The sequence below is a fragment of the Lissotriton helveticus genome, chromosome 3_1 (genome assembly GCF_964261635.1).
Source record: "Lissotriton helveticus chromosome 3_1, aLisHel1.1, whole genome shotgun sequence".
NCBI classification, from domain to species: domain Eukaryota; kingdom Metazoa; phylum Chordata; class Amphibia; order Caudata; family Salamandridae; genus Lissotriton; species Lissotriton helveticus.
Window position 1 is genome coordinate 149,381,031 of NC_136061.1, and position 26,293 is coordinate 149,407,323.

Below are 26,293 nucleotides of genomic sequence, written 5' to 3' on the forward strand. Positions count from 1 at the left end.
CTATAAGCATCTTGATATTCTTGTCTACCAGTAAGCATCTAGGCATTCCTGTCTACGGGTAAGCATCTTGGCATTCTTGTCTACCAGTGAGCATCTTGGCATTCTTGTCTACCAGTGAGCATCTGGTCATTCCTGTCTACCAGTGAGCATCTAGGCATTCATGTCTACCAGTGAACATCGAGGCATTCCTGCCTACCAGTAAGCATCTTGGCATTCTTGTCTACCAGTGAGCATCTTGGCATTCCTGTCTACCAGTGAGCATCTTGGCATTTCTGTCTACCAGTGAGCATCTAGGCATTCCTGTCTACCAGTAAGCATCTTGATATTCTTGTCTACCAGTGAGCATCTAGGCATTCTTGTCTACCAGTGAGCATCTAGGTATTCATGCCTACCAGTGGACATCTTGGCATTCCTGTCTACCATGACAAATGTTTGAGAGATATGTCTAGAAGAAGAAATCTTAAGTAATTGCAAGTTATAAGCCCATCCAGAAAGAGCTGGTACGAGTAAGAAATAAAGCTGTTATTTCTTGGAAATCTGAATACCCATAAGCTGAACTTACATTACGTTTACTGCTTGACACGCATACAAGACAAACTCCTAAGGGGCATTATCATCACCCAGTACTGTACCAGTCCAAAGCAAATAAAACACCCATCACTAACTGAACAAACATTGAATAACTAAATATGTGAGGCACATGCCCCTAGCCAATGGAGGGTTTTTAGTTTAGTTTACCACTGCAGGTCCCTACAATCTACATACTATGACTGCTTGTAGACATCTCGCAATGACCATAACATGATATCAACTAAGCCCATCCCGGCAGATCTCTCTACTGTTTTAACCTTTAATATATGCCTGCTTAGGAACATGCATTGTAAACAAAATATCTCAGAATGGACAACCCAGTAAAGTAATCAGTTAAGTGAACTATGAGCATAGTTCATAAAGGGACTTGCAGAGCTGCGCAAAGCTGCCAGGTTACTTAAAACCTTTAACTGCGCTCCTATCCCTTACACCTCTTCATTCATCACACTGCTAAGCACTGTCTCATTTCACGATAATTATTCCTCGGTGGTCATCACACACCACATAGAAACCCTTCCCACATGGCATCAAAACAAAGACAACATCCTTCCAACCACACACCCTACACAGTGTAGCGTGCTACCCATGTAGACAGGACTTCAGCGCCACACATCAGGGTAATTAGTGTGATATTAAAATTACATAAGAATGCAGAACGTGTCCTGGAGTTTCTGACGTTTTCTCAGCTTAAAACAAAAAATTATAATTTCCAAATGTATTAACAAAATCTTAAAAATAAAATGTCATACCACAGAGAAAAGCCAGCACTTGTAAGATTTCATGTAGCAAATACAATTTCCCTAATACAACCCGCCTATCAGCTTTCTATTTCTAGCACTATTGACGGATTGGGCAGCCCACTGTACTGGTGAAACCATTACAGGTGCATAGGAAAGTCATTGAACAATGACGCAAACACATGCAAAATTCTACACCTATAGAATATTTCTTTAAAAGTTGCTGCACAGGTGAAATGTTTTGCACAGCCATAGCAGATATGCAGGGGAGAATCAAGTGATGGCGTATTCATGTTTTTACTTCAAAATCCAAAATGCTGTGATGTGTTTTGGAGAACTGAGAAGCGTGGTGGTGGCTTTCCTTGTCACTGTATGTTTTTCTTATTGTGATTATTTTCCCTCATCCCCACAGAGCAGTGGTCTTCAAACTTTTTTATGCAGTGCCCCCCATGAAGGAAAATAAATGATTCATGGGGCTCCCCCAACATTTTTCACAACAATTCTATTAAATTGGCAGGGTTTAAATATGTCTAAATATAAACATAATTAAACATTGTAGTTAAGTTCTGCTACACCTTTTTTTAAATGCAAACAAATACATGAATGCCAAACAAATTATTCTGGTCAGCTAGATCTTAAATGTGTCCACAGTGTGATTATCAGAAATGGAAGGAGGGACGTTTGAGGAACATTTGTTGTCCCTTTCCATCTGACACCTCCTCTCAGTCACGATATAAATGCCAAAAGATGTTAGTGATGGCCAATTACAGAGTGTCTTACTGCCACTTATTTTTTCACTTACAAACAAGGAGTCTTAACAGCATGATGCTTCTTTTGGCCAGAACCAGGGGCGTAACACAGGTCCCCGCAGCCCACGCGGTGCGGGGGGGGCCCAAACTCCAAGGGGCCCCCTCGGCACTGCACTTTGGCCAGAGAGCTCATGGATGAGCCCGGAGTGGGCCCCTCTATGTACCGTGCAGGGAGGCCCCCTCAGTTTTCGTTACGCCAGTGCCTGGAGCCTCCTCACCTCCTCCCCCCAGGGTCATTTAAGGCCCCCCACGAGGGGGCCTGCCCCCTAATCTGATGACCGCTGCCGCACAGTTACCTGCAACTATGTCATTTTTTATGCATATTTGCAACTGACAGTGTTCATCTTGCAATGTTTTGACTCTCAGCCTATTCCCTTTGTGCCACATGCAGCTACACTCAACATCCTTTGGCAGGAAAATCAAAATTTAAGAGATTGTGGTGCATAATTGCATAATTTTAGTGCTAGAAGCAAAACAAATGGAAAGCAGAGTGATGACTTTTTTTTTTTACAATATTTTTCATTTACGTTAGGTAATGTAACATTTGTAGGTCTGGAGTTAGCCAAACCTTTTTATTTTACTAAAATTATATTAGTAATATACTTACTTATAGAGGCTTTCATCCAGCCCTCTTCATTCATTAGTTTATTATCGTGTCATTCACATTTTTCTTCTGCCCACTACAACATACAATGGGTCAGCCCACTTCAGTCATTTGATAACTTGCAGTGAGTGACAGCATTCCGCTCCTTCACAAACAGCACATCCACATAGCCACACAAAAGAATTTCCTTCAGTATCAGGGACAGCCACGGCAAGGTATGCTTTATGAGCCAAAAAAAATATTTTTGCTTTTAGCCAATGTTTTTTTTTTATATTAGTGAGAGTTTGGCAGGTCCTAAACCGAAGGTTTTACAAACACCATGTCAAAACACAACCAGAATTGACAAGAGTCAATGCCACATGAGTTGCCTTTTCCAATTCTTGTTTCTGCGCACGAATAACAACGCTGAACAGCTGAAGACTCATGAAGATAAATCAGCTCTGTGTGTTTAGGTTTTGCAGAAACACAATAATTCAAGGGAGCCAAGAGTCAACGTACACATCTTAGGTTTGAGGATCTTCTTTTTAAGGGAATTTCTGTCAGGAGTAGGCCTGGGCGTAGTTCGTGGAGTTTTGATACGCAGAACTCCGCAAAGTTACAAAAAAACTCAGCGAAGTTCCGCGAGTGGTGAGTGCAGTGCGAACTGCAGTTTGTTCTGGTATTCCTGCCGCTCGTGTAGAAATTCTACCCGAGCGGCAGCTCGTACTTGCGAAACAGAGTTTTCTGCACCCTGCGAGCTCCGCAGAGTGCGGAGTGCAGACAACTCAGCAAACTCCGCGAATGGAGTGTAGAGTGTAGTTAACTGCCCAGGCCTAGTAAAGAACAGAAGAGGTATTGTTGATATGTTTACACGTGGAAGTGATATTGCCTACATATGAAGAGTTGTGGCTGTGATGTTTCTCAAATTAACTATTAAAGGGGAAACTATTAGCATGAGCTTAATTATATGTTCCGAGAATATTGGCCCCATAATGTGAATTGTATGAAACACATGATTTCTAACCTTATAAAAAGTAACGCTCATCCTTGGATTCGCTTTGTTGTACTCCCGCATTGCTTCCTTCAGTAGCTTCTGCACACCGGGCATGTCAAACGTCGGCTGGTACCCATCAAGAGCATGGAGCTGGTTGCCTGCCTTCTCATTTCTTTTAACAAAATTGAACTCCTGTTGCTTTGATGATGTTGTGATGAGTCCACCTTCATCTTCAATGATGTTACTAAACAATGGCTGGCTCGGGCTGAGGATCAGATGCAACTGTTAGGGAGAAATTGAGAAGGGGAAGGTTTGATTTCATTATGGAAGAAAAATGTTTCTAATTAAAGAATACCATCCCTGAGAAGACTGTATTTACAGCAATTCCTTAGCATTTATTGGAAATTTCATGGAGTTAATTAAAGCGACCTTTTTGCACGGCCACTGCCTCCTACTATAGTAAAAGCAATTTCAAGCAGAATACAGACATCTGGAATTCCACAGACTCTGGATTAGGAGCCACTTATCATTCAATTCCAGAAGTGGCATGGAGACTGAGTCGTGACGTAAGAGGATAACAGCAATGGACAGAAATACAGCTGCACTACAACTGCCATTTATGATATAGTGGACCACAAGAACAAACAGTTATTTATCTGTAACCGCCGTCTGTATCAATTGAATTGGGATTGTATTCATTGAAATGAGACTATCTCCGAGATACCATGTATGTAGATATTCTAATGTCTATGAATATGAATTAAGACCCCTTAATAGAGAATTTCCTGGACAGTGCACATGAAGAAGCAGGAGCAGCAAATGATGCGCTGGGCTGATTCAGACCCTTTCTAAATAATTTGATTTCACTGGTAAAACAATAAGATGTTTGGGCATCACAGGCTATATCTTACTGGGAGCTGCAGGGCTTCTGGTTGTCCCCAAATACGATCAGTATTTACCAGAAGCTTTTGCCCACACACACTGATGATACCAGCTGGGTTTCTGATTTGGAGAAATATGGACCATGACTAATTTACCCAGAAAGACAAGTTACTTACCATTAGTAACGCCTTATCTGGCAGAGACATGACATAGCCACAGATTCCTTACATTTGAACTTCCAGGCATCAGGCTGAATACAGAAGATTTTTGATAGCAGCACACCTGGGCGCCGGTAGGTGGCGTCAATCGACTCCACGTGACTTCCTAGGCATCGGGTTCGTCGTCGTTGTGACGTTCGTGCCATCGATATAACCACCACTCTAGTGCGCTGACGTCAGTACTTTTCAAAACTTTCCACGCCAGAAACTCGGATCCATGAAGTGACTGACCATGGTTTGTTAAAAAAGGCAACTAGGGCCCTGAAGGGGAAAGCCCTACACTAGAACCAATCCGCAGTGCGGAGAGGAAGGGTAGGTCGGTAAGGAATCTGCGGCTAGATCATGTCTCTACCAGATAAGGTGTTATCGAAGGCAAGTAACTTGTCCATCTGATAGAGACATCTGGCTGCAGATTCCTTATCTTTGAACAGATACCCAAGCAATGCCATCCCCAGAGGAGGGACTGCGGAAAGGTTTAGACCAGGAAATTCTGCAAGACAGAGCGACCAAACAGGACTTCTCTGCAAACTTGGGAATCCAGGCAGTAGTGTGGCAAACGTGTGCAAAGATGGTGATGTGGCTGCTTGGCAGATATCCAAAATGGGAACACCACGCTGGAGAACCGTGTTGGCCACTTTTGCACTGGTGGAATGGGCTCTAAGCTCTTCAGGAGGAGCCTTCTTCACTAAGGCATAACAGGTTTTGATACAGAGGATAACCCAGCAGGATACAGTCTTCTTTTGGACAGGACGCCCTTTCGTTGCACCCACATACTCTATAAAAAGTTGGTCCTCCCCCTGAAACTCTTTGGTTCGATCGAGGTAGAACAATAATGCTCTTTTTGGGTCTAGACAATGGAGACACTTGTCTTCCTTGGAAGTGTATGGAGGTGAATAGAAAGTGGGTAGAGTAAGTGACTGCCCCATATGAAAGGGTGTTACCACCTTAGGTAGAATATATGCCCTTGTGGGAGCACCACTTTAGCTGGAAAGACTGTCAGGTAAGGAGGCTGTGATGGCAGTGCCTGCAGTTCCCTAACCCTCCTGGGAGAGGTTATTGCCACTAGGAAGGCTTTTTATGATGGTGTGCAGCTGTAAAGGGCAGTTGTGCAGCGGTGCAAACGGTACACACATCAGAAAGGTGAGAATTAACTTAAAGTTCCACTGTACCAAAATAAAATGTGAAGGGGGAAACAAGTGGGTTAACCCCTTCAAGAATCTCTGCACCAGAGGGGATTTGAAAAAAGAAGGCTGATCACGCAGCCAATGAAAAGAGGAAAGGCCCAAAAGATAGCCCTTCAAGGTGTACAGAGCAGAGCCCTGCTGGGCTATGGAAAGTATGAACAGGAAGATATCAGAAAAAGATGCAGATAGAGGTTCAATAGACCGTTCTGTACAATATTTACAAAATGTGGACCATCGGCAGGCGCATACCGACTTCGTGGAGGGATGCCTTGCTGCCAGAATAACATCACAGCTTTCGGGAGGAAGGTCGAAAGCTGTCAGCTGTCGCTGCTCAATCTACCACGCAAGGAGGCAGAGAGTGGACAGGTTCAGGTGGAGAACCCTCCCCTGCTACTGCGGCAGGACATCTTCCTGAAGGGTTAGCCTGGTTGAAGGATCAATGCTCATTGCCAGAAGCTCAGGATACCAGACTCTCCGTGACCAGTCCGGAGTCACAAGGATGTTTGTGCCCGGTTGCTCCTCATCTTCTTGAGCACTCTGGGAAGGAGTGATATGAATGGAAAGGCGTAGAGGAGGCCGGAGCTCCACTCATGATGAAAAGGGACGTCCAGCGAGAGCCGTCTTGGAAACTCCATCGCACAAAACTACTGACGTTGCGCGTTCTCTACGGAGGTGAACCAATCTAACCAAGGCTCTCCAAACTGCTGAAAGAGCCCTTGCACCACCCCGGACGGATATGCCACTCGTGATCCACTAGGCACCTTTGGCTGGGTTTGTCCACTCTGGCATTCAGAGAACCGGCCAGACTCTGAACAACTGGGGAAATGCTCTGCTGTTCCAGCCAAGCCCAGAGACACAAAGCCTCTTGACATCCCGCCTTGCTTGTTGCAGTACATGGTGGTCATGTTGTCTGACAACAGCTGAACCAGCCTCCCCTTGATGGACGGCACAAAGGCTTTTAGTGCCAGCCAGATAGCCCGAAGCTCCAACTGGTTTATTTGTTGCCGGGCCTCCACTGGAGACCAGAGTACTCTGATCTCCACCTCTCCCAGATTGCCTTCCCATCTGAGAACTGTACCAAGTCGGTGAGATTTCCCCGTTGCTGCGCCCATTGGAACTTCAGGTCCCATTGCAGTGCCCGTATGTGCCATCTGACATGGTCCGCAAGAGGCCATGAGGCCCAACAGCCTCTAAGTCATTCTCAACGAAATCCAGTATAGAGGCTCAAATATCAGTTTCATAGCCCGAATATCCTGGAGGATAATCCCGAAAACTGCACTGTGTCCAGAACTGCTCCGATGAAGGGGAGCATCTGAGAGGGAGTCACATGTGACTTCGGCACATTGATAGTGAAGCCCAGCAAATACAAAAGGCTTGCCATAGTCTGCAGATGGGAGATGACTGCTTGTGACGAGCCCACCTTCAACAACTAGTAGTCGGTAGGTTGTCTGCCATCACTTTGGTGAACACCCGTGGGGCACTGGTAAGGCCAAAGGGGAGAATAGCAAACTGAAAGTGCTCCTGGACCACTGTCAATCGCAGGCAGCGACGATGGACCAGCAGTACAGGAATGTGGAAATAGGCGTCCTGCAAGTCAAGCGCTACCATCCAGTCTCCTGGGTCTAGGGCAGACAGTACCTGAGCCAGAGTGAGAAACTTGAATTTCTCCTTCTAGAGGAAGTAGTTGAGGGCTATGAGAGGCTGGCTTTGTATATGGTGCCCACTTAAGTGAGGCACCTTGCACTAATCCAGGCAACCCTTATGGTAGTTTTTAGTGGTCCTTAGACAACCTTAAAAAGCTCTCTAAGTGGAAGCTGTGGAGAGCAGCCATTAGGCTTAGTCCAGAAGGAGTGTAAAGCTGCTTGTTTTACCAGAACCTAATCTTATGGTATAGGCTAAGTGAAAAGGAATCACACAGTGTAGTTATAAAAATATGTATTTTATTACAGATACTCATTTACACAATTGTACTATCTCCTATCCGGAGATAGTACACAATACACACAATACTTTAGGAAATAGAGCACATAAGTAGCAGAAATACACAGTGGTCTCCAGGGGGAGGCCAAACCATATACTAAAATAGTGGTATGGGAACAATGGCTCAAGTCGAAACTGGACCCAGAAGACGTGGAAGGGTTGGGGACCCAGGAATCCCACGGAGGCCGTGTGCAGTGTGTATACACAACTGCATGTGTAATACAAGTCAATGGGTAATTTGTGGTTGCATTTTTAAAGGAAAATGAGCCTTCCCTGTGGACCCTGAAGAAACCCTGTGGAGGATGGAAGGTTAGAGAGTCACCCCACCCGTGGATACCACAGCAACAAGGATACCTACACCAGGGAAGCTGGGTGCACAGTGACGTCCGAAACCGCCGTAGACCACAATAGAGGACTTCAGGAATGATACAGCTAGAGAAGAAGACAAAGGAGTTCGTTGGAACTGAAAGGTGGATTCAAGATGATAGGTACATGCAAGCAGAGGGGACAGAGTCTATGCCACTCAGGAGTGACCAGGAGGCACGGAAGATGAATGCCTACCAATGTCGAAAGATGCAGGATGGTTGACGGTGCCCTTAGAGTCGAAGCTGCGCAGACGAGGCTATGCTGTGGAAGACCAGGAGCTGTTCATGAGCTGTCCCATGTCGGATGCCGAGAGCCAGTGGGTCAGTGTCCAGAAGAGGCACCGACACACCTTGGCAACAGGCACCGAAATTGAGGAAGGGGCAGTGTCAGGACCAGCAAGGTCCAAGTGACTCACTACCTCTAGGTAAGTCAGAGAAGGGCGGAGCAAACAGGGGAGCCCACCACAATCACAGAAGTTCCTTGAAAGGACCCGAAGATCTTTGGAGACAAGTGACACCCAGCCTTAGCAACGGCCAGCCGACGCATTGCACGGGGGCTTGGTTCCAGTGGTGCTTACGAGGAATACTGGCCACTGACTCGGTCTGAAGACAGTGCAGGCCTCTAGGGAGTTGCTGAAACGCCACCTGTGCTATTGAGCCTGTTGGAGTCAGTAGGAGCCCAGGATCAGAAAAACGGTCAGCTACATTGCGGTGCCTGCAGATGCAGAGGAGTGAATCCTTCACTCCAAGGAAGATTAGTTTGGGTGTCTTTGGATGTCCACAGGCCCTGTGAGGAACCTGTATGGAGTACAGACACTGACAGGGCAGCGGACTTGCGGGACGATGAGACCTGGAGCAGTCGGAATCTTACTCGTTGCAGTCTCGGTTCCTAAAGCAAAGTTCAATGCGGGCAGTCCGACAGGGTCAGTCCAAAGCAGTCAGACTGTCAAGACGGTTGAAGATGACGCGGAGTTGAATCGGAATTGAATCCCACAATGAATCAAAGGTCCCACCCTCAGGTAAGCCCTTCAGTACCCTTAGGAAAGGGTTTGGATTTTTTCAGGGGTCCCTCCCAAAGAAGGGGCTGAACAGTGGGGAGGATAATCCCATGTCCTTTGTCCAGTTTTGTGCCAGGGCAGGAGCTGGTTTGAACTGGAATATGCAAGAAGGGCATCAAATTTGCCCTTCAAGCAATCTCAGTGGCGCTGGCAGGCGCCCCCACCCTGTCCCAATACACTAAACCCTGTCTGGGATGTGGTCACACCTCCTTGCGACAGGATACCTATTCTACCTTCCCCTGCTCGAGCTTGGCTCAGCAGCAGGAGGGCAGAAATGTCTCTCTGTCTGGCAGCAGCCCGAGCTTGCTGTCCGGTTCTGGAAGACTGGTACCGGGAGCACTGGAGGCCTCCTGGAAGAGCTTTACAGTGCATGGAATCATACATCCCACACTGTCTGCTGTATGTGGGGTATGACTCCAACATGTTGGATACCAAACATGACAGGGTTTGTTACAGCCAGTTTGGAGATGCTCATCGCGTAATGAAGCATGGCTACTCTATATGTGGTTATGGCTGATTCACATACAACCTGGGAGAATGGCCTCAGAAAGTTGTAGGGGAGCCCTGGACCCAGCACCTTGCCTTCAGGATCGAAAGGCATGTCTTAGGGATGACTTGTAGGTTTTAAGTGTAGTGACCTCAGATATATGGAAGAATATATTTGTCGTAAGTGCTGCTAGCACCAGCTCACACAGGCTGCAATGGCAGGCCTGTAGTCATAATTTGAGTGGTCTCTCATGGGTAGTATAATACATACTGCAGCCCATGGGAGACCCCTGGTATACCTATGCCCTGGGTACCTTAGTACCACAGGGTGGAGAAGTGTGGCTCAATTGTTAGAGCGGCAGACCCTGATGCAGAGGTCTAGCCCGGGACCAGGGTTCAATTCCCCGCCTCGGCGGGTCTTGGGCTCAAAATTCCACGGACCTGATAATTCTCGCCTCGGTGCCTATTCCAATCATGGAGTCCCACTCTGCAACTCTGGGTAATAGCTTGCTTAATCTCCACAACGGCCCTCACAACGCTAAGGATGCCTGGCCTCCACCTTGGGGGTGCCCAGGAGTGGACACCTCACAGGGAAAGTCAGGATGGGTTCCACAGCGGTATTCGTACAAGCGCCTTGAGACCCTTGCGGGTGAGTAGTGCGCTATACAAGTATCAATTTACAATATACTATGGACTTATCAGGGTAAACTAGTATCCAATCTGGAGTGTACCTAAATACTCACCATGTCCACTTTAGGGAAGAAGCACAGAAACTGGGGTATTGATTAGCAGGATCTCAGTAAAGACTAGTCATAAACCACAGTAACACCAGGCAAAAAGTGAGAGTGACCATCCAAAAGGTTCCTACCTTCCTACAAGGGCTCTGAGATCAAAGATAGTACATAGGCCTCCATCCTTCTTTGGAAGCAGGAATAGAGGGAATAGCAACCACAGCCTATTTCTGGCCCAGGAATCCTCTCTATAGCTCCCTTGGTCAAGAGAGGCTTGACTTCCTTGCTGAGTTGCCCGAGATGATCCTCCATCAGCTGGTCATGAGTTGGAGGCATAGAGGGACGGGTAGTCTCAAAGGGGAGAGATTATCACCTTCAGACTATCTGAAACACCCACCTGTCTGAGGTGATGTCTAGCCAGTGGTGGAGGTGATGGCGTATCCTGCCACCAACTAGATGCTCATGATCCCGAAGAACCAGACTAGGAAGGTTTTGTGGTGGTGGAGGGATTGGTGTCTTGGCTCGACTTCTGGACCACGGCTTCTTCTTTACCTGGGCCTGCGGGCCCGGCGGCGCGCCTGCAGGGTCAGGCCACCCAAACACGGTGCACATGGCGAAGGAAAACTCCTTGAGTTGGGCCTGGGTCACTCCCATCCCCGGAAAGAGAGGGAGATGTGGAGTCAACCCAGGTGCCCGCTCAGCGAAATGGGGCTTAGAATGCCGAGGCTTCTCCATCTCGTCGTGTGGTGGACAGGGTGAAGTGGAAGCACGCTTCAACTTCTCGTGATGCCTCTTACCTGACAACTTCGACGAAGAGGACTTCGAGCCCCCAGAGATATGCTCGGACCTTCCTCTCGACCGGAATGGGAGCGAGATCGACGAGGCAACCTCCACGGTGCGTGCCGGGCCGCAAGCAGCTTCAGGGACGTCTCCCTCAAAGCCTTCCGCGCCATTGCCTGGCATGGACAATCAAACTAGTTGAGACCGAACAGTAGTGCAACATCTGACATCCAACACAAAAATATTGTCATCCTGAACTTATAATGTAAATGACATAAATATTGAATTTACAATATTGTTATACACTAATATCAAAGACAAAAATATTGTTTTATATATCTATATATATGAATATATATATATTTATATACTTACAATAATTAAACACAAAAATATTACTATTTAACAGTAATTAAAATTACAAATATTTAAATAATTACACACTATAAATGTTATACTTATAATAAAATAATAATTTGAATTTATATTATAATATACACATTTTTTGTCAAATTTAAAAATATATTTATATATATATATGTATATATGTATATATATACATATATATATATAAAAGTATATATATAATTTAAAAACTGTAACAAATAAACTGGAAAAAAATTAAAAAGCAAACACGCTTAATTTATTTTAAAAAGTAAACAATATAAAACAATTACATTTTTATAAAAAATATATTAAATATTTTAAACCTTACTAAATGAAAATTATATAAATTTAAATACATACAATCATACTAATATAAATGTAAACAATAAAAACAAAACTATAAAATTGTGGGAATAATATATATATATATATATATATATATATATATATATATATATATATACAATTCCCACTCCAATTATCTGTAACAGTAGGGAAAATGTTGGACTCAGGGAGGATAAATGTACTAATCCCACTCCAGTCTGCATTGTACTCAGTAGTGGTAAACATTATTATTCCCACACCAGCCCGTGCAACAGTAGGGAAAGCATTGGACTCAGGAGGTGTACAAATTATTATTACCACTCCAGTCAGCGCAACATTAGGCAAAGTGTTGGATTAAGGAGGGGTGAAGTTTACTATTTCCACTCCAGTCTGTGCAACAATAGGGAACGCGTTGGACTCAGGAGGGGTAAGGTTTATTATTCCTACTCCAGTATGTGCAACAGTGGAGAAAGGCCTGGAATCAGGTGGTGTAAGATGCACTATTCCCACTCCGTGTCTGTGCAAAAGTAGGGAAAGCATTGTACTCAGGAGTGGTACAAATTACTATTCTCACTCCACTCAGTGCAACAATAGAGAAAGTGTTGAATTGCAAAGGAGTAAACATTACTGTTCCAATATCTGCAACAGTAGGGAAAACGTTGGACTTGGGAAGGGTAAAATGTACTATTTCCACTCCAGTCTGTGCAATAGTAGGAAAAGCATTGGACTGAGTGAGCATAAAATATACTATTCCCACTCATGTCTGTGCAACAGTTAGGAAAGGGTTGGACTCAGAAGGGGTATAAATTACTACTCCCCAACAGTCTGTGCAACAGTAGGGAAAGCTTTGGACTCAGGAGTGCTAAGGTTCACTATTCCCACTCCAGTCCGTGCAATAATAGGGAAAGGGTTGTAATCAAGAGGTGTAAGATGTACTATTCCCACTCCATGTCTATGCAAAAGTTGGGTAAGCATTGTATTTAGGAGGGGTACAGATTACTATTCCCACTCCACTCACTGCAACAATAGAGAAAGTGTTGAATTGCATAGGAGTAAAATGTACTATTCCAATATCTGCAACAGTAGGGAAAACGTTGGACTCGGGAAGGGTAAAATGTACTATTCCCACTCCAGTCTGTGCAACAGTAAGGAACGGGTTGGACTCAGAATGGGTACAATTTAATATTCTCACTCCAGTCCATGCAACAGTAGGGAATGCATTGTACTCAGGAGGGGTAAAGATTACTATTTCGACTCCACTAAGTGCAACAATAGAGAAAGTGTTGGATTGCTGAGGAGTAAAATTCACTATTCCCACTCCAGTCAGTGCAAAAGTAGGGAAAGGGTTGGAATCAGGAGGGGTAATAACTGACTATTTCCACTCTAATCAGTGTAACAGTAGCGAAAGTGTTGAACTGGGAAGGGGTAAAATGTACTACTCCCACTCAAATCTGTGCAACAGTAGAGAAAGCATTGGATTGCGGAGGGTTAAAACTTGTTATTCCCACTCCAGTCTGTGCAACAATAAAGAAAGAGTAATTATCTTCAAACAAATAACATATTTCAGCAACTACATTAAATAACAAGTAATAGAAATATTTAAAAAAAAATACATTTGTATTACAATGTTGAATAAATAATTTAAATTACAAAAAATATTATTCATATAATTAAAACACCACACAATAATCTCATAATAACAACAAACAAATGTAATGTTATTTACAATTAAAAACAATAACACACTTAACACATAACCCCTAAAAATGTAACCCACACGTAAAATATATCTTAAAAATTATATTAATTATAACATTATCAATTAAACGATAATACTTAACAACAAATAAAATAATTATATTTAATTAACTTTACACCCTTTATCCCTACAAATAGAACAAAATACACCTACTATATTTGAAAATGATATTATTTACCTGATTTACTTATTTCTTTATCAATTAAAGAAGTAATAACAAGTAACTGATAATAAATTAATTATATTTAATTACCTTCCCCCCCTTTACCCCTACAAATTCAACAACCCGTACCTGATATATAACTTACAACATATATTAATTATCATTTAAAAATTATTAATTAACATTAATTATTCATTATTATCATTAATTTCCTTCACACTTTTTACCCCTACAAAAACAACTCATATAAAAAATATAGATGATAAATAAAATAACACACTTTACACAATTATAAATTAAAAATGTATTATTAATAATTATAGTTAATTTACTGCCCACCCTATATCGCTACCAACCTCACAACCTGCACCTAAAACTTAACTTAATTTAAAAATCTAATTACAAAATTAACATTTAATTGATTAGCAATTAAATAAAATCAATATTTTTGCCTCTCAATATTGTGTTTTCGAAATTTAGTCTGAGTACCATGCTAAAAGGCCTGTGTTATCTCTTCTAAACATAGTAATATTAGTTCATCCCCAACTGGCATGTTTAATTTACTTCTAAGTTCCTAGTAAAGTGTATTACATGTAGCCTGGGCATGTAAAATAAATGCTACTAGTGGGCTTGCAGCAGTGATTTTGCCACCCACACAAGTAGCCCTTGACCATGTCTCCGCCCTGTGTGTGCATTTTACTGATACTTTGACTTGGCATTTAAAGCTACTTGCGAAGCCTTAAACTCCCCTTTTATTACACTTATGTCACCTCTAAGGTGGGCCTTAGGTAGCCCCTAGGGCAGGGTGCTGTTAAAGTAAAAGGTAGGACATACATACTCATAGGTTTACATGTCATGGTAGTGACAAACAGCTCAATTCTTTTTCACTACTGTGAGGCCTGCTCCTCTCATAGGGTAACTGTGGGAATTCATTAACACAGATTTAAACTGTAATTCCTTATCAGAAAGGAGTAGCTGTTATGTTTGGAATGACACTGATAAATTATCTTTACTGGTACAGTTGGATTTAACATTAGTATTTTAGAAATATCACTTTCAGAAAGTGGGCATTTCTCTGCTTTTAGCTCTGTGTACCTTGCATCCTGCCTCCAATACAAGTCTGGGGTGGGTTACAGCTACACTTTGTGCTTTCACTCTAGACAGCCACAAACAAAAGAAGGCTAGGTGTGTGTGAGTGCCCATCTACATATATCTGCATTCTTTTTCCTGGGCACATGGGAGGGAAGGGCTGACACTTGCACTTCAATAGGTAGTGGCCTAACCCCACACAAAGGGCTGATTAGTCCCTACTGATAGGTTGGAGCCTGGGCTGGGTAGAAAGGACCTTGTGCACTTCAAAGGTTATTCGTTGAAGCCACGTCCACTTCAAAGAAACATTTGGGTATAAGTACAGGGTCTCTGACCCTACCAAAGAAGTAAACATCTGTACTTTTGACCCCTCTGTTAGGAACAAGAGGAATCGCTGTGTGTTATGCTATAGGACTGCCGCTCTGCCAGATCTGCTGTTTGCTGAACTCTTGCCTTGGTGTGTTGCCCTGTTGCTGCCGTTCTCTCTCTGCCTGTATGAGAAGGACTGGACCTGCCTGACCTTAACCCAGAGTGACTCCAAGGGCTTGCTGGCTTGCCTCCTGTTGCTAAGTCTCAGGGAATCAAAATACTGAGATCTCTCTTTTTCCAACCCGTGGGCTCATCTGCTAGTGAGTCTGTCCTGCCAAGAGGTGCCAACCCAGTCCTCAAACCTTCGACGTGGATCTAGGGGTCTGCTGCAGTGTTATCAACGTTTCGTCTATGGTCACTAGAATTAGATATGCGCATTGCACTGGAGCCGCCACATCACATTCAGACCAGCCACACTCCGGGACCAATGCTAATGGCCCTCGTCACATTGTTGCTGCAGCATTGGGGCTCATGAATCATTGCTCGCATGCACCGCAACTCTGTTGACGCGAACCTAGGATCAAGATACTTTTGTTCATGGGGCCTAAGTGGGTCCCTGTATCCGGCCTGTGCTCCCTCACGGTCAGCCTGAACTCTTGACTTTGTCCCAGTCCGGCTACACCAATTAACCCTTTAAGCGCTATTTGCTTCTAAGCGCTAGTGTGACATTTATTCCTTTAGAATTCATATCTCAACTTCTACATATTGGATTTTCATCACTTTTATCTTCTTTTATTTATAAAAGCATACTTAATTTTTCTAAACTGTTTTGGAGTCTTTTTGTGGTGGTTTATCTGCTTTACTGTTTAAGTATTGCACAAATAATTTACACATTCCCTCTTACGTTTAGCCTGACTGCTTTGTGTCAAGCTACGAGAGGGTGAGCACAAGATAATTTAGGTTGTGTAATAACTTACCCTGACTGGGACAGTTGCTCCTGCTTGGACAGGGTGCATACTATGCCAACCAGAAACCCCATTTCTAACACAGTAAGTCTTCTGTCTTCCTCTAGTCTAACAGTGCTCTCAAGAAGGTATCCAAGAGTTCCACTTTTATGCCTGGCACTAGTTTGTGGGTGGGGAAAATTCCTGTCTAATACGGAAAAAGTTCCCAGGGCATCCTTACCCACTTTGACATCACTTCCTGAGGGTTTGGCACTAAGCAATCCCAAAGTGCCCTACTCTGAAAAACTTCTACAGGGCAAAACATGTCTTCCCCCGGTCAGGGCTCTGGGCACACCCCTGAAATCTGTCTAGGGAAATGAGGAACTCCTCCAGCAAACCAGTTCTGTAACAAGGTTCCCCCACTGGGATTTGTGCCACTATGGATATTAGAAAAATGGCAGGGGAAAGACCTAGGTGTGAGTTACATCTGCCTGTGACAGTGGATGCTCCTATGAAGCTTGTACTGTTGGTGGGCACATCGTCCAGGCCATCTTGTGAGGAGTAGGTCCCACCTCCTTTCAGCCAAGGCCCTTTTTTCAATTTTCTGGGAGCCAGTCACACCTCCCAGCAGGCTGCCAGATGACAGCTGGGGGTTAACTCTGAAAAGGCTACTAGATGCTTTAGTTTGGAAAATGACAACTTTCAAAAAATTGCATTTTAATAATAGTGATTTAAAGTCTGACTTGGCCATCGGATTAGACTATTTTTTACTATTAATTTGAGTCCTTGAACAATTATTCTAGCTTTTCCAAAACTGGATGTGTGCATTATAAATTGTCTTTCTATGAGAGAGGGAGCCTTAGCACACTGAAAAACGACTTTGGGGATTTTTCACTGCCAAGACAAGGAAAATTTAGGAACACATGTCCTACTTTTTAAATACCATGCACCCTGCACTATGGGTATTTAGGCCCTACATTAGGGGTGACTTACCAATATTTAAAAGAACTGTTTAGGCCATGCAAGAAATTCAATTTGCCAGGCTGAATTTGCAGTTTTAAAACTGCACACTCAGACTGCATGGGTTTGCCTGAACTCATGCTTTTACTTTGTCACTTTAGTGGTGGCACTAGGTGCTGCAGTCCACTAACGACATTTAACTTATAGGTCCTGGGTTCACTGAGTAACATACACTAGGGACTTAATATATGTTAAAAATGCAAATCAGGGTTTAGTCAATTGTACACATTTTAATGGTTCAGAGCAAATTCACTAGGGATTGAACAACAGCTCCAAGTGCACCAGCAAAAGCTGTGGGGTGGACGGGTGACTACGCAAAAAGGCCATTATCTTACAATGGCCAAAAACATCTTAATACTTCCAAAGTTTAGGCCCTATGTAAACATAATGGATTGACATAGAAATGTTGTGTTCCGGACCAAATTAACTCAATTATATCTAAAGTAACTGGTGGCAGAAATTGTAAAACGCTAATTGCTACTTTGATTAGTAGATAATTCCAAATCCATAATCAATACATTGCATCATAAAAATAACTGGCAAACTAGTTACCACACTACTAACCTGAAATGTCAGTTTATTAGTCTACCTTGTGCTCTTAATCTTGGAAAGAAGAACTGGATACATAATATATGCCAGGCAATGTGAATCTTAACTCATGGATAGTTGGCCAAGCTTTCAAAATTCCAGCCTATTATCATTCATTTTCATTACTAAACAAAGCAGATATAAAGTAAAACTTCTCAGCATAGCAAAACATGCTATAAATAGGTGGGCACTTATGCAGGCTAGGCAAGTCCCGGATTCCAAGAGACATTCCCTTTATAATGAATCATGTTAGAACCCAAAAACATGTCTCCCGTTCAGAAAACTCACAGCTAAGACATGTGATCTTCTTCGTCCGACTCAAAGTTTTTATCTGTATCCATTGCAATAACTGGTTTATCACATTCATCCTGGAATACAATGAATTTTACTGTTGCGCCATAAGATTTACTTTTTTGACTATAAGTCCCTTCCTTTCTACTAAATGCACACTTCACATATACAATAACATACATCATTAATTACAGGGGCTAATAAAGTAGCTTACCTGTTCCTCATCAGTCAATACTTTCTTTGCTGCTATTGTGTACTCCTGTTCGTATCTGCTGTAGTCCACCAAGCTGACCATTCGGTGTCCATAGACCCAATCACATTCATGTCGCCACAAATATAATAGTTTTTCAGATGTTGTGTTTCCATCCAGGGAGAGGCAGATGTTTCTGTATTTGAAGAATGAAAAACAGAGTGTCGGGAGGCTGATCTAGTCCAGTAGTTTAGGAAATCATACTTTCTTCAGTATATATTAGAAGTCTATGGTACAGGTGATAAGCCTTACGTTTTCTTCTTGACCCATCCACAATCTCAATTATGCCAGAATCATTTGCCATAGCAACAGTAACAAGCATTGACAATGCAATAGGTGTCGCATTACTTAAGTTTGAGCTATTGGCATTGCTAAATATTGCAACACCAATTTCAACAAAAGTCTATAAATTGTAGGCCAAAAAAATGTGTTTTTATTTTTGTAGCAATGGTGGCATGCTGCGCTTTAAATGAATATGTTTAAAAGTAAAGTGCGCCATACTGCTATTGTTACAATAGTTAATTGTGGATGCGTTAACAATTGATGTGTGCACTGATGGCTGGTGGTGTGTGTCTCTGTAGAAATTGTGCACTGATGGCTAGTAGTGTGTGTGCCTGGTGGAAGTGTGCACTTCCGGCTGGTGGTGTGTGTGCCTGGTGGAAGCGTGCACTGACGGCTGGTGGTGTGTGTGTGCCTGGTGAAAGTGTGCACTGATGGCTGGTGGTGTGTGTGTGCCTAGTGAAAGCGTACACTGACAGCTGGTGGTGTGTGTGTGTGCCTGGTGAAAGTGTGCACTGACGGTTGGTAGTGTGTGTGTGCCTGGTGAAAGCGTGCACTGACGGCTGGTGGTGTGTGTGTGCCTGGTGAAAATGTGCACTGATGGCTGGTGGTGTGTGTGTGCCTGATGAAAACACGCACTGATGTCTGTTGGTGTGTGCCTGCTGGGAGCGTGCACTAACGGCAGGTGGTGTTTGTGCCCGGTGAAAGTGTGCACTGATGACTGATGGTGTCTGTGCTTGGTGAAAGTGTGCACTGACGGTTGGTTCTGTGTGTGGTTGTGTATGTGTGGTTGTATGTGTGGTTGTATGTGTGGTTATGTGTGTGGTTGTGTGTGTGGTTGTGTAAGTGTGTGTGGTTGTGTGTGTGTGTGGTTGTGTGTGTTGTGTTTGTGTGTGTGTGTGTTGTGTTTGTGGTTGTGTGTGTGGTGGTGTGTGTGGTTGTGGGTGTGCCTGTGGTTGTGTGTGTGTGTGTGTGTGTGTGTGGGTGTGTGTGGTTGTGTGTGTGTGTGGTTGTGTGTGTGTGTGTGTGTGTGTGGTTGTGTGTGTGGTTGTGTGTGTGTGTGGCTGTGTGTGTGTCTGGGGCGGGTGAGGGGGACAGATAAGCGTAATGTTGTCAGCTCTGAGGAGAACATAGTAAATACTCATAGTCTGAAGCATGTGCTTCCAGACTTCCTGCTCCCCCTTGACGGGCGGTCCGAGTTATACCTTGCACTGCTGTTAAGCCTCAATAAATCCCAGGCACACTTCCGCTTTGCATCTATAGCCACTGGGAAAAAGAAGTGTACCAGTACATTGATTAATTGGCCGGCTGATGGAGACCCTCCTGTGAAATCTAAAACATTTATTAAAATAACCCTCATGTTAGCTCTTAAAGTGACCCTCACATTATATCCTCAAATGACCTTCATGTGAGATAATAAGGTGACCCTCCGGTGAGACCCGAGAGTTAGTCTCTTGAGATCCAAGGGTGATTATACCTTAGACGCCAAAAGATGCTGCTGTGACATGTCCAGGAGCCACCTAAATTACCCAACGGTATTTACAAAAACTACTGAAATGTGAGAAAATAGATGCAAAATAGGTCATGTGCGAGAACCCGACATGCTAGACGATTACAAAAGTATGCACATGTCTATTTCTGAGCTTTTAAACACTCCTGACATAGAAATAGTGGTCTAACTAGAACATTATAGCAAGGACCACTAGGATTATTTGGCAGTGATGGACGCTAAATTATATGGCAAGAAAAGGCAAATTATGCGGCATAATGCAACATATTTTGTTATATTACTATTTTGTCTTTTTTATTCACGGTAACACCATCTGGGCAAAGATTTCCCCTAATTAGCAGTACCTGTTTAACATCCAAATGCACCAATAAACAAATGAAAGATAACTAGTCAACTATTGTAAAAGGTCTTCCACTGCGCTTGAACTCATCGTCAAGAATGCACGTTCACTCAGTGAGACCTAAAAAGGATCCAGAATGGATGGGTGTAACACATGGTCAGTATGCCATCACAATTCTAACATGTTCACTTCTGTCCCTCCATCCAATGTACACGTGCAATCACCCAAGGTGTTCTCTCCAACTGTTCATCCAGTAGAAGCTTCAGTCTCTTAGGACAGTTCTGTTCGACCCTCTGGCACTATTGCCTATCTGTTGCACCAACACAGGTAGACAGGGTCAAAGGAGACAATCTCATTTTCAGGGGAGGGCGAGGAGAGATTCTAACCCATTAGAAAAGGAGAGAGGGTTTAGCACGAGGTAGAGAAGGGGAATGCAGAGATCAGGCATTGCACATGATGAGGAGGGGTGATGGTCAGATTAAGGGGAAACAATATGAAATGGATTTTATTTGCAGGAGAGCATGCAGGGAGAGAGCAAAACACCGAATGGAGAAAGAGAGATTTTGTTTTTTTTTTAATGAAGGTGAGGCATAATAGGCAGGGCCTAGCATGGCTCTTAAGTGCCTAGGTACAGGCAGGTGGGTGTAGCTGCCATAGGGAACAACTGTGTATGCCCCGGCAGCAGAAGATCAGCTCACTGAGCATTGTGGGCTAATTGTCCCAACTGCAGAAATAAGCTTACTGGCCTTGGACTGGAGTCACACAAACATGTACCTTTTACTGTTCTACTTACAGTGCAACCATGGAGAATCACATGGAGAATTTCTTGCAACCTTGTGATGGGCCCCATGGGAAAGATCAAGTAGACTTACAGTCTACCATTATGGAAGTGAAGATGATACCTGATGAGCAGACATTCTATTGAAGCACTGAGCACTGATATGGTGAGGAAAATAGAAGTTAATGCATCTGCGGTACAGTCAGTGAAAGGGAAAATTGCACAGCATATCACAAAAGGTACAGGGTGTGGAGCAGGAGCATGAACCGGTGCCAGTGATGGAGTAACAGCTAGCTTTGCCTGATGCCAATTTGCAGTACGTTATGACTTTTAAATGTATTGTAACAGAAGAGCTCATTAAGGGGACAAAGGGCTTCTAGAGATAGAGAAAAGCTTGACCAAACTAGTAGTAACTGCTGTACACCAAATTCGCTGCAGGAGGCATGACACAAATAGGGCATATAGAGGCGCTGGAGTTATAGTTGCCCTACAGTCTAGAGATTGGAGAGACAGAAGCCATATGGATACCCTGGAGTATTTCTTTTTTTTTTTTAGTTTTATGTAGCGCAAACTTGAACAGAAGATATCAGGTATCAGAGCTCTTTACATAGCACCAGTTTCATTACATGAGGACACATTCATTTGTTTTTTGTTAGACACTGGGAGATTAAGTCATTTGCCCAGAATCACAGGTTGTTGAGCGTCTTTGCCGAGACTCGAACCCGATTCCCCAGCTTTGACGTTGACCGTTCTAGCCGTAAGGCTACATCCTCTCCCCATGGTTGCCCAACAGTCTAGAGACTGAAAAGATAGAAGGCATATGCAGGCCCTGGAGTTTTGGTTGCCCTACAGTCTAGAGCAGCGGTCTTCAAACTGTGGGGCATGGATCGGTTTCCAGTTTGGCACTGATGCCTCTGCAAGTACATGGAAATGAAGATGGCCTGGAAGTGCAACAATGTTTATTTGCTGCATTTCCAGGCTGTCTTGATTTACTCTGAAGCCCTTGAAGTGATATCAGAGTGCCTTGGGGCTGGAGGTCAGTGCGTGTGCTGCTGTGGGCTCGGCTGGGCAGTGTCTGGAGTCTTATCTCTGGCACGCCCGAGTTTTTCACGGGTCTTTAAAGACCATTTGCATATTTACATACCTTTGTAAACTAGTTAGCAATGCTTAGTTTTTTTTCTAGTTCCAGTACTCCCTCGGCCTCCACTCTGCCTATTCCTTACATTTGTATTTTACATTTACTAGTGTGAGAATGCGTTTCCGGAAAAGGAATATAAAGTAGTGTTGCCAAAAGAAAAATGCCAGCCATGTGTTGTTTAAAGAGCCTGCAAAGACCTGGTCTTGACAGTAAATAGGGTTATAAATAAAAAAGTATGTATTCATTTGTAATGTGACTTTTCTCTATTTGTTCCCTTTAATTATCAGTAATATATCATTCAGGCCGCCCTAGAACACAATTAAAAGTGCTTTCTATTTATATTTGCTGTTCGAAGTACGCACAGATAAGAGCTGAAAATACGGCTTTTGGTGACTGTTTATTTTTGTACCGTCTGTGACATCAAAATAAGGAGCTGCCAACCCTAATCATAAGACTGGAAGTTTGTTACAGGATCAGCACATTATTTATTTCCTCCACCCTCGATCCCTGATTAATACCATAATAGCAATAGTTTAACTTATATCTGAAAGCCTATGCCGCCATCAATAGCATGCTGAATTACTTAAAGTGCCTGGGAATGCACCCTGCAATCAGACAACTTACTCCTCACCCTGCACTCGTAGCAATCACTTTGCAGTCACAATGCACTTGTGCTGTTCACCCGGTACCTCAACCTGCAGTCACACAAGCACACTACTCACCCTGCACTCATGTGTCACTTCACACACCTGTCCCCCTCACTGCTCAAACTGCAGTCTCACTCAAACCAGGCCATCATTAACCATGCAGCAATTCGTCCCACTCTGCACTTACATCTGCACCCAAAATCATATGGTCACCTCACTCACACTGCAGTCACTCCTCTTACCCTATTCTCACACTGTCGCATCGCTCACCGTGCACTCACATGGGCACTCTTTCCACCCGCACAGTGCAGAGGGTTAATGTGCCTGCTACAAAGGAAGTATACCATGCAGATCACAGAACTGAGTGTGAGTAAACTATGATCAGCCCTATAAAAAAATGAAATGTTTGTCTGAAAGGTGCTACAGAGAGATGAGGTGCATTGTTGGTGAGTGATAGCGAGGGGATTCATGGAGAAGAGGAAATGGGGGAGGGGGCACCAAAAAAGACTGCTGCACCGTGTGCGACCAATGCTAGGGCCAGCCCTGGCTGGGAGTGTTAGCCACACCCGAAGTTCTTGTCTAGTTGCGCCCCTGGTGTGCTGGCAGAATCAAAGAGGTTGCTAAAAAAAATAGCCTAGGTGTTTTGTGTTTTCACAGTCATGCACATGTGTATAAAATAATGCAATAACAGCTTGATTGGAAAATAAATGCATGTTAAACTAACTGGTGATAAATGCACTCTTTTAGGTTATGACACCTCAGTTAGCGACTACCATGACTGCAGATGTCTGAGCAACACATTATTGAATCCAATTAGGTGCAGATAACTAGTGACCTTTGTATTTATAGCCAGGGCAACTGGAATTATGCAGTTTTGGCATTTTGAGCATAATTATGGATTTCCCACATTCGCCACCTAATCCATCATCTATCCATCCGGCCATGCATAATTTGTTTCTAGCTCTACTAAAAATGCAGCAACACATGTTTTCTCGCAGTGGAAGGCCCCTTCTAAAGGTTGACTGGTCACCTTTCTGTTGCTTATTGCTACATATGGGTGTTAATGTGGTACTTATGAGGGGCAATAAAAGCAAGGACAGTGTTAACAAGTGTAAAAACTTCAAATTAATGCTATTACGAAATATGCTGCATAATTCGCCTTTGCTTGCTGCAGAATTTAGTCAACCCTGCTGCATAATTTGGCCTTCTCGTGCCGCATAATTCCAGTGGCCCTGTTTATAGTTCTATGAGGTCCCAGCCTGTGGCAGAAAGTAATGTGAATATGTATGTCATTACTTTAAAACAGTATTTACATACTCTAAGATAGGCTGCTGCAAAACGATGCAGTAATTGAGATAAAACAAGTTCTTACAAAATATACTTCTTTTGTAATAAGTAATCAAACTGTATCTAATGCAGACATTTTTGTAAGTGTCTCCACTATTCAAGATCTCAGCTGATAACTAGGCCTGTAAATTCCGTAAATTCCGTTCCGCCCGCGGAATTTGCAGAATTTCGAGTTCCGCAGAGAACGCGGAATTGCCCAAAATTCTGAGTTCCGCGGCTTCGCGGAATTGTTTTGCTTGTTCGCGTTCTCAAAATGCGTGTTCGCAAGATGTTTCTCCCCGAGCACGCAAACAGCGATCGTGAACAGAAAAAAAGCATCGCGATCAAGCAATTTCGCGTGTTCACAGAATTTCTGCGTGTTTGCGGAGATTTTGTGCTATTTAGCGGAACTTTGCATATCGCGACTATGCAAATTGCGCCCACCCCTACTGATAACACCCTCACATTTCATCTCAAAAAGAATAAATTTTTGCCACCAAGAAGCTTTAAGCAGAGACACTTCAATTATTCAGCACAAGAGGACCATATTATACGGCAGGTTTGCCGGAATTATGTAGCAAAAAAAGGTAAATTATGCAGCTCTTTGCGCCACATGTTGTGGTTAACATTACTTCATTATTTTGCCATTTTAACTCAAGGTAACGTTATCAGGGGAAATATTTCAGCTCATTAGTACACGTTTAACACCCAAATACAGCAGTAAGCAACTACAAGATTACCAGTCAATCTTTGCAAAGGGCCTTCAACTGATCCGGAACACTTTGTCACACTTTAGGTACCTTCTGTTCTGTTTGAGCTAGAATCAAGTTTTTTGTTGTTGAAATCTGCAGATTATGTAGCAAATGCAGTAAACTGATAATTATGTGGAAAATGTTGCTGCTGCAGAAACTCATAATTCCAGTGGCCCTGGCTTTAAGTGACTTAATCAATTAATGACTGGTAAGAAGGATGGTTTATTTTTTAAGTTTCTGCATTACCACCACACCCTTCGCTTTCAAGCAGAGGCACCTCAAAGTCAGTATTAACCATTCAGGGAACAGTTTTTTGTGAAAGCTGAGTCCATGGGGTGGTAGGTAGAAGGCCAGCATGGTTGCATTCAGATGCACAGCCCTAATCCTCTCGATCCCTGGGTCCACACAGTAATGACCTAGGAGACAGAGGAAAGGAGCGAGAATTATATGTATTGTCAAAGAGAAGGCCCAGAATAGGGAGCACTAAATGGGGACTCGTTTTTATGTTTACAAATGGCGAGAGACAGCTTCTTCAGAGAGATACTCTAAAGAAGGGGACAATACAAGTGTTTTTTTTTCAGGGTCATTCATTAGTGAAGCTGGTACTGCTGCCAAGTGTGTAAGTGGCCACTGCTGGGCATCATTAAGGAAGCAGCTGCAGCAGGAATGGGGCCCAGGGATTTGAGGGGCCCACTGCATCACAGTTACTACTGTCTACCTTTAAAAAAGGGGCATCAGAGCATATTTTCCTTTCGAGCATTAGAACCAAGGTGATGATCCGTCATGGTGGGGAAGAGGTAAAAGAGGCAGAGGAGATATAGATTTTACCAGATGTAGTCTGCCAAAGCCTTCGTAGATAGCCTTCTGACTGATACTGGGCAATAATTTGGAGCCGAGCTATCTGTGACTCTTTCAGAGGTCGACAGAATTACGGTGGGGTATAGCTGAAGTTTTGTGGGTTAGGGGTACCCTGTGGGCTAAAGTTGTCTAATTATGATCAC

At 43.5% G+C, this 26,293-nt stretch overlaps 1 protein-coding gene across 1 annotated transcript in view; it reads right to left on the bottom strand.

The window, feature by feature from the left end:
• The window catches only part of LOC144822741 (uncharacterized), a 2,085,503-nt gene that overhangs the window by 1,148,655 nt on the left and 910,555 nt on the right, over positions 1-26,293 (bottom strand). Inside the window, exons 64-65 of the mRNA XM_078680596.1 lie at positions 18,487-18,658; positions 3,745-3,996 (exon numbers count right to left, since the gene is read on the bottom strand). Coding sequence (XP_078536722.1) covers positions 3,745-3,996; positions 18,487-18,658 — 424 coding nt within the window. The remainder of the gene's footprint in view (positions 1-3,744; positions 3,997-18,486; positions 18,659-26,293) is intronic.